The sequence below is a fragment of the Camelus bactrianus genome, chromosome 15 (assembly GCF_048773025.1).
Source record: "Camelus bactrianus isolate YW-2024 breed Bactrian camel chromosome 15, ASM4877302v1, whole genome shotgun sequence".
Taxonomy (NCBI): domain Eukaryota; kingdom Metazoa; phylum Chordata; class Mammalia; order Artiodactyla; family Camelidae; genus Camelus; species Camelus bactrianus.
Window position 1 is genome coordinate 30,845,573 of NC_133553.1, and position 12,146 is coordinate 30,857,718.

The following is a 12,146-nucleotide window of genomic DNA, read 5'->3' on the forward strand; positions in this document are numbered from 1 at the left end:
AAAATCTTTTAATCTTTTCTTCCTCCTAGGGGCTACTCCAACCCTTTTAACATCTTATCTTTTCTAAACAGAACTAACCAACTTTTAGAACACCCCAAAACATCCCTTTCACCTGAAACAACAAAATCCACATTTTCTTTCTTCCCTATGACTCCCATGGGAAACTCTAAACTATCTTTAAAAGGGGTACATTTAGGTATCAAAAAAAAAAAAAAAATAGAATACACAAAGTCGTAAGTTATTGGAGGGGGTAAAATTCAAGGATCTTATTTTTTCCCTGTTTTCTAAATGCTAATATGCTTAGTTATAAAGAGTATTTAATTTAAATGTTACAATATTTTAAGAATACTGTATATGTTTCTAATTAATTCATACAAAATTCCATAATTTAGGCACATGATTTTTTTTAAAATTTTTTAAAAACATTTTTTAATTAAGTTATAGTCATTTTAAAATGTTGTGTCAAATTCCAATCCTATCACTTAACTTCTTCAAGGGACCAGTACCTCAATCTTTCTCACCCAAGAGCCAATTACTTCATTTTTAATACTTCTTTTTGTTGGTTGGTTGTGGCAAAATATACATAATATACAAGTTAGCATTTTAAGTGTACAATTTAGAGGCATTAAGTACATTTACAATGTTGTGCAACCATTACCACTATCCACTTCTAGAATTTTTTCATCATCCCAGAAAGAATTTCTACACCAGTTAAACTAACTCCCTATTCTCTCCTACTCTTAGCCCCTGGTAACCTCTATTCCACTTTGTCTCTATTCTAGGTATTCTCATATAAAAGAAAGTGTACAAATTTATCCTCTTGTGTCTGGCTTATTTCACTTGGCATGTTTTTAAGGTTCATCTATGTAGTATGTATCAGAATTTCATTCCTTCAGGCTAAGTAATATTCCACTGAATGTATATACATTTTATGTATCCATTTATTTGTTGGACATTTGAGCTGTTTCCATTTTAATATAGTATAAAATAATATAGTATGGAATAATCAAAATTAAGCAAGATTCTTCAAAATGGGGAGGCAGAGGGAAAACTGCAAAGGGAAAAAAGTTGAAAGCCATGCACTGAGGATTGAGGAACGAAAATAAAACAGTAAGGCACATCTTCAATAAACATAATATCTCTTTCATTCCATAGTCTATCTGAAAACTACAAAGATTATGAGACTACCATTTGACACATCATACAACAAGAGAATAAGCTATAAATACATTTGAATGTGATCTTCCAATCACTGACACTTCATATATTCATTTAACAAGTGGGTTTTCAATACCTACTATGTGCCGGGGTTGAGGGGACGCAGATAATGTCACTGCTTTCATGGAGCTACTAGCTTAATGTAAGTTATAGAAACTACATGATTTTTTTAAGATCACAACAATATGTAATTTCAAATCTTAAGTGCTATGAAGGAAAAATACAGAACACTATATAATAAACTAAAAAAGGAAAATGTAATCTAAATCAGAAAGTCAGCCAAAGTAATCTGAAAAAAACATATTCAAGCTGACACCTTAAAAAAAGAAAAACAAACATTTAACTGAATAAAGGGGTCAGCACATACAAAGGCTGAGGTGGGAACTAGCTTCCCTACATATTTGGGAATTGACAAAACCAAATTGACACACACACAAAAGCTATAGTGATGGACAAAATTGCACTCAGTTAGAGAACAGATAATGAGCAAAAAACAAAAAACAAAACTGAGAAGGAGAGCTTAGAGAGGAAGGAAGGAAAGCAGGAATGTTTGTGGTCCCTTCAGGTAATGATTCAGAGTTTCAAGAAGTAGTAGTCATCTGTGTTAAATAACGCGAGACGTAGAAAGGCAACAACTAAAAGTCTCATGGAGGTGACAAAGTAGAAGTCACTGGTGACGTTAAAAAAAAAAGTACTGATCTGTGGTCACATAACTGTAACACCACAATAAAGTTTAACCAAGAATAGCCACTTGTTAAGCTGTCACAAAGTGAAGCCAGAAGCCGTTTTCTATGACTCCACCATCTTGCTACTTTTTTTTAAGTTCTTCCTTTTTCCCTTCTGTTCTTTATTTACTTAGTATTCTTTCTTATTTACTCTTCTTGCCTGCTCCCTAGAAATAAACTGACAAGTTTAAAGTCACAGTTTTACTGTGTTAGAGTTGGACGACCTTGCAATTGGCATTTAGACCGAGGGCACACTGATGGAGTCAGATCTCTTTACAACAGATTTCCTGGTCCCCAGTGTGTATCAAAACTCTAATTTTATGAAAAGAAACGAAATCTCTAGCTCATTCCTATCCTACAAAACCTTAAAGTATTATAAAAAAAATTAGAATACCTTAACAGAATTTGTTCCTCAGAGTAACTAAAATCACTATCATTTTCTCCTTGTAGCCTTGTATAAACTGATCTGTGATTAAATGAGTATCACACTTTAATCTTAACCTAATAAATCTAATCAAATTCAAACAAAATTTTGAATGATGTCATCAATAAACTGAGTGATTAATTCTTAGAAGTTTAGAAATATGTTTAAAAGCTAATTTTTCAAATACATTTTAATGTTTTAATTTATAAATGTTCACACAATTTTTCAGAGACATATTAATTATTCATAGAGCTATACTAATTTATACTTAATTATTTCATCTTAACAAAGCAAACCTAATTTATTCCCAATCTACTGACATTTGGCCACAAGTCAGAACCAAAAAAATTTTAATTGCATTAGCAAAGAAGTGTCAATTAAAAAATCTCAAATTGAATTTCATGTTAAAGAAAATAAGAATTAAAATCTGGAATATGCAATAGCTATTTATCAAAAAAAAATACTGTTGTCCATCTACAAATATTTCAATATAGCTCACTATTTCTTTTTTTTTTATTTAGTTTTATTTTTTTAATGGTAGTACTGGGGATTAAATCCAGAACCTCCTGCGAGCACATGCTCTACCACTGAGCTATACCCCACCCTTGAGCTCACTATTTCTCAATAAGAACACCATTGGCATCTAAGGTTAATGTGAAGGACTGTGCTGCACAAGAAAGGCACTTAGCATCCTGTTCCTGCGCCTGTTAATGCCATAGTGCTCCCTCCTTTCTAGTCACTGTAACAACCAAAAATAGCCCCACAAAATCCTAAATACTTTCCCTATAGGTGTTACACAATATCAACCCCTAGCTGAGAACAACTAGTAGCACCGCAACCTTTTTCTCTATTAATGAAAATATCTCTAAATGCAGGCACCCAGATTTCTGCCTTAACATATAAAGTATATTAAACATAATTTTAACATTTCTTAATGACAGAAGGTCTTGACTATGAACAGTGACCATTATGTGCTACTACAATATAATAAAGCTCTTAGAAATTAAAGTGTGTTTTATGTTTGGACCTATATTAACTGACCCCAGGCTGTTTTATTTGAACACAGTAAGACAGCTGCTTGAAATATATACTGCTTTATATAACCTTCCATTTAATTATTTTTGGCCAAGATTATTTCTTCCTAAACTGTCTAAATCTACCATTCTTCCTGAACTAGAATACTTTTCATTTGCTAATGACCAAAATTACTAAATCAAAAGCCTGAACTGATAGATGAAGGCTTGAAGATGGCTCCAGGCCTTCCTAAGAATTAAAGTGCATGGGTGTGAAGATAGCTACCTTCTAACTTACTTCTGGTTTTGTAATTGTGCTATGACTGAAAACTCCAAAGATCTGACAACTGAATAAATCATACATTAACAAAGAGTTATTACTAAATAACCAACCTTCAGGACTAAAGTATACAACTATAAACAACAAAATACTGTAATCAAGTATTATAATTATTACTAATAATATTTAAATAACTCACCTGATTTCTTTTAGTCCTTCTCTCTGGATAACTTGAAGAATTTCTTTATGACTCATGGGTGTATTGGGGTATTTTTCTAAGACCTGAGAAACAAGTATATGATAATAAATTATTTCTTCTTATTTTAAATTCTTATTATAATTACATACATAATTGTATTTCTTATTCTTATTACAACTATGTACTAACTTCATCCAGCACATACAAATTCAGACTTTTCATCCCTTATATTTTAGGATAATAAGCAAAAAAATAATGCAATACAAATAGGCTCTTCTCTAATCAAATCCTTAAGCAGAAATAAATTTTAAAAATAAGATTAATAATTGAATTATTGTTAATGCATAATATGATATTATGTTTATTCTCTGCCTCCAACCCCTGCATCATATGCCTACCTGTAAACTTACTGGAGGCACCTTAAAGATTATCCATCTTTAAATTTCCAGCAAAGTTTAGTACATCTTGGATGCTCAGTAATTTCTTAACCAAAACAAATTACCAATACAGTTATAATGAAATTACAATGGTATCTGTGTTCTGGCTCTGGTAGAGACGACGTTAAGCATAGTTTATCCTGTCTCCCCCACTGAGTACAGCTAAAAACCTGGACAGAATGCATGTAGCAGCTACCTGAGGACTCTGAAAATGGTAGCAGTTGGCTTGGGGAGGGAACCACAACTACAACTAGTAACCTAGCAGGAAGTTTCCTAGTTTTGTTTCCCCTGGGACCACTCAGCCTAGACTCAAAAGGCAGTCATAAAAATTAGAATTACTAGAGGGTTGCTCAGATTCGGATTTTAGTTAAGGGAAAAAAAAAAAAACTTCACAGGCAGTGTTGTATACTTCCTATCACACCACATCAGAACACACCAAAATATCTGTGGTCTCTTTTTTTGAGACGTCATGATAAATCAAGACAGTCCTCCTGATCCACCCATTTCAAAGTTTCCCATCAGCATTCCAACCTGTTTTAGTAGCCACTGATGATCACTACTTAGATTCATTTTATTTAGGTGTTGAAAAATGGTGACAGTCTATCTTTCCTTCTTCATTTGTAAGCTAGAATCCTTCTGAAAAGAAATGCTTTCTTCTATCTACTACTTGGTTATCTGAAATACATACAATTCATGTAGGAAAAAAGCAGGGTAAGTGCTTGATTCTGTCCCTTTGTTTACTAATTCTCAGAATAATTAACTGATTTTTCTAGTATACTCCAAAGGTGACAAGTGAAGATGGCTTTTTCGTTTGTCTGAAGTACCATTAAGAATATTATGAATACTTCTTTATGGAATACCATTATAAATTTTAATATATTTTGTGATTTGATTATTCTATTTCCTCACTTGTAAACTGATTATTCATAGCCATTGTTCACATGTGTATAGGCCATTTGTATAAGCTCTGTTTTTCATATTAAAAATATTAAAACTTTCACTGCAAACACTTTTCCCAGTTTATTCTTCATCTTTTTATTACTGTTGCTTTTCCATGGAAGCTGTATTACTATAACTTATTGGTCTTTTCTTTTAGCACTTCCACACTTAAGTGTAGTTTCCCTCCCTTCAATAGCTTAATATTTTTCCATCTATATTTAACTCTTTAAATTCACTTAATTTTTAATAAGAAAATGTACATAAACAGTGAGAAAAATGTGCAGACACACTAGAGAAACCCAAGAGGGAGAAATGGAGAGGAAAACAAAATGGCCACATATATTTCTGAGCAAAACTATGATACTCCATTATATTACCATTACAATACTATTACTGTATTGCATTACTATTACATCATTTACCACAAGTTAATCTAAGTGGAAAGACCCTAGTAGTTTCACAAAACATTTAGTTTATTTTAACCACAGGAGGGCAGTGTTTATCAAACAAAAAACCATTCCATTGTAATTGTTCACGGAACTTCAAAACAATTTTTGGAAACTACTTTATGACAAACTGAATTAACTGTTCAAAAGAGCTAAAATCAACACTACACAGAATCAAAGTATAATAAAATACATGTTGTTTAAAGCATGCTTAACACATTTCTTTACTTGTAGATTCTCACAACCAGCTAAAAAAGGATATAAAATTTATACTTTGAGTATTCAAAAATAATGTAAACAGCCCCTAACATTTGAGTTTGACTCTAGCCTAAATAACCTCAACATTTCAATTACTGCTGCACTTATGAGTTCATTCCAGATATACAGAACCTGAATTTTGTGTAATCTAGATTTTATTTTACATTTAAAATGTACCAATAAAAACATGGTCATCTTCACAGATTCATATTAGTGTCATATGGCTTATTTGCTGTCCAAAAGCTTTAATTTAATGTCACAGTAGTGAATGACATCACCCAGGAAACATGCAGAATGAGAAGGGATGAGAGTCTATGCTGGAGAACAAATATACCAATATTTAAGAGAAAAAAAGTTAGCAAATAAACTAAGAAGTGACCAAAGGAAAACCAGAAGAATATGGGCCTCAGAAAGCACAAAAGCATTTTAAGAAGGATGAAGTAGTCAGCAATGTCAAAAACCGCCTAGAAGTTGAGACAGCAACTTCAAAATCCATTGTATATAGCAACAATGAGCTCATAGTTTTACAAGTTCAGATTCCATTTAATCACGAGGGAAGAAATCAAACTTGAGGGGGGTCAGCACTGAATGGGAGATCCAGAGGCACAAGAAGTTAAAACAACTCTTCGTAGAACAGTGAAGGAAAACATGGAGTCAAGGAATAATTGTTTTGCCAAATGGACCTGAACAAGTTTCAGTGAACCAAAGTGAAAGGAAACGCAAGTATCCCTAGCTATACCAACTCTCCCCATCCCTAGATGAGAGGCAAACACTCAGATAGTTTGACAAATTTCTCTTTATCCAAACTTGTGCTACTTAATTTGACACTCAGAAACAAATGAATTCAGACAATGCAGTATCCCTCACCTACCAAAATCTCTACACAAACACGAGGTGAGTTCAGGAGCTGAACAGGTGATAACAGGAATAATAGGAACAGGTAATAATAAGGAAACATGAAATTTAAACAAGAGGAACAACCGATAGAGCCAAATATCTGAAAAGAGGGAAAAGACCTTACCGGGCTGCTGAGCAGTATCTGTTGATCACTAACTACCTCTGTCCTGAGATACACTCCTCTGTTCAGCTTCTGTGACACCAGACTCTCCTTCTTGTTTCCCTCCTACCTCTCCACCAGCAACTTTTCATTCCCCACAATTTTGAACATTGATCTTCCTCAAGACTCTCTTCTTATCTCAATTTCTGCTCTCATTGGGCATTTTCATACTCCTGTGGTTTCAAAAATCATTGTTCCTACAGTAGAACTCCATATACCCCAGTAGGGTTTATCACACTTGTATTTATTATCATTGCATTTTAAATCATCTGTCTTGCCCCTTGGTACATAAGCTCCATGAGGGTCTTGTTCATGTAGGATCCTTTAGTACCTTTCATAGGATAGGTCTGATACATACTGATGGAATGAGGAACACAGGTGGCAGGACTAGCTTTAGACAATAGTAAAAACGCCTTTTTCCCTCCAACATGAAAGAAGGATGAAAGGTAAGTGCAAACATAAATACGTATGTAGATTCAGAAGCAGAAACCTGAATGTAAGAAGGAGTTGAGAATATTTCAATACAAATCTATACAGAAAAGCAGCTATGGATATTCAGAGAAGATTACAGAGGCTGGCTTTGTAAACTCAGAGGTATAGTTTTACCTAAAGGTCCCTCAATTCTGAACCGCTCTATCAAGACATTCTAATCTGCTAGCTTAGATTCTTACCTGATTATCCAAGAATGATATACACACTCCCTGGTTCAGCCAAAAAAAGTTCTCAACACCTAGTTCCCCCCAAACTGAAGAATTAATAACAATAACAGTTAATACTAGTCTAGCATTTAAGTGTCAGATACTGTTCTAAGTACTTTACATATATTAGCTCGTTTAACCTTTACAGTAAGTCTATGAGATGGATAACCACTGTGGTATTTTTTTTTTTTTCAGATGTGAAAACTGAGGCAGAGAGAAAATAAGTACCTTGTCCAAGGTCACATCAGCTAGTAAGTGATGGAGGACAAAGCTCTTTGCTCCTAAGCATTAAGCTATACTGCCTCAGTCAGTTACACATCCACACTACTCCTAAAATTAACTCTTACTGTAACAAACATTTACTTAGTGCTTCTTAAGTGCCAAAACCTTGAGATACAAAGATGAATAAGAAACAACCTCTGGAGTTCACAACCAGGGTGGAGAGTGAGCAGGGAAAGGGAAAGATGGACAACTATAATGAGAGAAGAAATACTAAGAAGATATAAAGAACTGTGGAAACAAAGGTAAAGAACATTTAACTCTTACTTTAAAACTTATGCAATATTTCAAATATGGAGGAAACTATAAAATAATAAAACACGAATGGACTAACAAGCTTTGTCAAATCTACAAAGGGAAATGAATAGAAATGTTCCGTATCTTGACTAGGATGGTGGTTACACAGGTGTATACATTTGTCAAAATGAATTCAGCTGTACACTTAAAAATGTATGCATTGTATTACATGGAAATTACACCTCAATAAGTTGATATTTAAAGAAATTAAAACAAAATGTAGAAATGGTGAAATTCAAGAGAAGCACAAATTAAGGGAAAAAAAGGAGCCTGAAAATGGGTTAGGATGGAAGTTATGATTTGTATTAAAGGCAGCTTATTCATATCTGAGAATCAGACTGTTTTAATGCCTGAAGTGACCAAAACACCAGAGCCAGTGAAGTGATAACCAAAAGAGAGGGCTGGAGGCAGGAAGGAGAGGGTAGTGAGGAGAAGAAAGAATATAAGTTCTCTGTTTGCAAAATAAATAAATAAATAAATAAATCCATCCTTAGAGGAAAAGATATCACATCCATTGAACCCATCACACAAAAAATAAAAACAGGATGCCAAGAAATGGTGAACAACACACAGCAGATCCTTGCTTTTAGGGAACTTAGTATTCTAATGTAGAAATAGACAATAAATATGTAAGCAGAAAAATTTTTTCAGATAATGGTAAGTACAATAACAAAATAAAACAAGTTGGTAAGTTTGATGACCAATGGGAAGAGAGTTCAACTGAAAAGTGAGGCTCAGTGACTAAACAACACTTAAGATAAGAACTGAGTGACAAGCTGCCAGGCATGGGAATATTTAATACCTATTTGATTAGTTCAGCTCAAAAGACATGAGAGGATTTAGTTTATATAGTCACATGGAAAATCAAATTCAACCCTATTAATAAATACTTCACCAGGGTGGTTTCAATTACAAAACCAAACCAAACCAAACCGGTAATATGTTAAAAAAAAAAAAAAAAAAAAAAAAAGCAGTAAGTAAAAAGTTTCATTTCCCTCATTTTCTATCCCTTCCCATTCTCCCCATCTCCTTCCCCATGTCCTCCTCCCTCCCGTTCTCAGCAATCCCCTCCTCAGACACTTTGGAGTTTCCTGTGTATCCTTCTAAAATTAATCATAAACAAATGCAAATGTATTTTTATTTTCTCACTTTTGCAAACAAAAGGCAAGTCATAAACGATATTCAACACATGACCTTTTTCATTTAATACATCTCAGAGGTCTTTATGTTTATATAGAAAGCATCTACTTTTTTACAGCTGCATAATATTCCATTGTGTGGCTATACCACAATTTATTTAACCAGTGTCCTAATGATGGACTGGAGCTGCTTCCCATCTTTTGCATCATATACAACCAAAACAGCTGGTGCCCTGTATCACATCTCCTCAGCCCATGGATGAATTCAGCCACAGTTCCTACAGGCAGTCCTCACTTATACTGACAGTATCCCATCCCATGCTAAGAGTAGCCTATCTCATGGGTCCGTAAGTCTCTTCACTTTTCTGCCTCAGACACTTCTCTGAAGCCCAGGGAGCCCAAACAACAGCAGGGCAGCCCAGAAGAGCACGGGAGTTGGCATCCTTGCTGGAGTTAAAAATCCTAAATCAACCACTGGGGAGTGAGAGTGGAGCTGGTAGTGAATAAATGCTCCAGATCCTGTCATAAACTACCCTGTATGCATGCAATAGGTCCACAAATGAAGAAGTCACAGTGACAGGGATAAAGGCTATGTGTAAGCCCATCAGCAAAGCCTTCTTCTCACCAAAAATGATATAGCTTAGCTACTGTTGCTGCTGAGTGTCCAACTCTGCATCAGCAAAGGCAAACTCTGAGCCCCCTATCTGTTACAATCCTTCAAAGAGATGAGCTAACCATCTAGATGGCAAGTTGATGACACCAGACCTCCTCCACTCTGAGGGGGCAGCAATTAGCCCTTACCAGCATTGACAACCATTCTGATAAGTTTGCCTTCCCTGCCTTCAGTACCTCAGCCAACAGTACCACCATCCAAACGTACCTAATTTACCAACATGGGGAATAACACTACCTCAGACCAAGTGACTCTATTTCACAAAGAAGAAAATCTAACAATAGGCACTGAGCCCTGATCTCACCGTACACTGCACCACCAAGAAGGAGTAAGCCTGATAGAACATAAGATTGGTCTCCAAGAAGAAACAAATGCATTCTGAAAGTATAGTACAAAGGTGTGAGAGGAAATAGGATTGGTTCCCATAACCCCAGTGACCAAATTAAAAAAACCTATTTTCCATTCCTGCAACTTCAGGCTCTGCTAGGATTAGAGATCTTTATTCCCAAGGGGAAATATTTTTAATCAGAAGACTTAATGTGAATCTGTAGTTAACAACTTTGGGTTCCTCTTGCTGGTGGACCAGGAGGCAAAAAAAAAAGGAATTAAAAAGGAGTTATCATAATGTCAGGGTAACTAACCCCAAGGTGTCAATGCTTCCAAGCCTATAATAAAAACTGCAGCATAAGGCAAAGGCATGATAAAGGAAAGGCAGACAGGGGCTCAGACCCTTCAGGAATGATAGTCTGGGTCACCCTACCAGGCAAGCCACCTAGATAAGCTGAAGTCTGTCCAAGGGTGAAGGAAATCAAGAATGTACGGGTGTGGAGGGAAATGATGAACAGCCATATGGCCTTGGAACCAGCTGTTGTAGCACGGACTATACAGTTTATTCCATTAACCATCCTGAATTAAGTCCTTTTCAGAGACTGCTGACAGCCTCTGTCTCGAGAAGCTGGTAACAAGAGCGGGCTTGGAGTGCCAACTGTGTAAGGAATAAACTGTAACAACCTTCCAGTATTCTGGGACACACTCACTGCCAGCATCCCACCTCTGTTCACGCTGTTCTCTGTACCTGACACAACTTTCCCACTCCTTTCTAGACATGAAAGTTTATGTCATCTAACAAAATAGCAAAAATTTTGAAAACTGGTAATATTCAATCTTTTGAGGGTTGAGTAAAACAGGCACTTACACACTACACAGCTGGGAAAGTAAACTGACACACCTTTCTAGGAAGCAATTTGGTGAACATGTAACTTTAAGGGTCTTTCAAAGATTGACATCCTCTTATCCAGCAACTTTTCTTCTAAGCAATCTACAAAAAGCAAAATAACAGAAGTATACAAGAAATCTGGGCACAAAAGGTGTTCACTGTAGTATTATTTTAACAGTTATAAAAATAAATAATCTAAATTCCCAATATTAAGATAATAAAGTAAATCAATTTAACTCCCCTCATAAAGAGGTCTTTAGTTTAAGAGCAAAGCAGAAACCACAGGCCTTTTATCTTTATAGCCTTCCAGTTAGACAATAACTGAAACATAGGAGAGATGTTTCAGTAAATTATTTCTAAATTGAAAACAATATTATAACTGCCATTAAAGCTATCTTTAAGCAGAGTTTTCAATGAGGAGTATATGCTTATGACATAGAAAAACCCACACGCAAAATGGAATACATAATAAGATTTCAATTAAGTAAAGAAAAAACAGATGGATTAGAAATAAATGTCAAAAAGTTGATATTATTACCTTAGGTAAGTATTATTAACTTATAGTCTAGGCCCACAGGACACACAGCTGGCTTCAGGATTCCATGTACTCCTTTGGAATTACATACAGTATTTATTGCCTGTATCTTTTTCTGGAGAGAAGAACCACAGCTTTCATTAAACTCCAAAAGGGAACTCTGGCCCCAAAATGACTAAGAATATGCCTCTCTGTGTTAGAATTAAGATAATGTTTTCCTGCTTCTTCACACTTTTGTTTTTAAACTTTCCACAAGACAGATTATTAGCCAGATAATCAAGAAGAGAGAAAAGGGAAAATTCGTTAAAAGTGC

The 12,146-nt window shown here is 35.0% G+C and overlaps 1 protein-coding gene across 3 annotated transcripts in view; it reads right to left on the reverse strand.

Annotated features, from left to right (window-relative positions):
• The window catches only part of ASXL2 (ASXL transcriptional regulator 2), a 114,776-nt gene that overhangs the window by 78,412 nt on the left and 24,218 nt on the right, over positions 1-12,146 (reverse strand). For all 3 annotated transcript variants that reach the window (XM_074341769.1, XM_045511833.2, XM_074341770.1), the window contains one exon: positions 3,860-3,942. In XM_074341769.1, the coding sequence (XP_074197870.1) occupies positions 3,860-3,942 (83 nt within the window). The remainder of the gene's footprint in view (positions 1-3,859; positions 3,943-12,146) is intronic.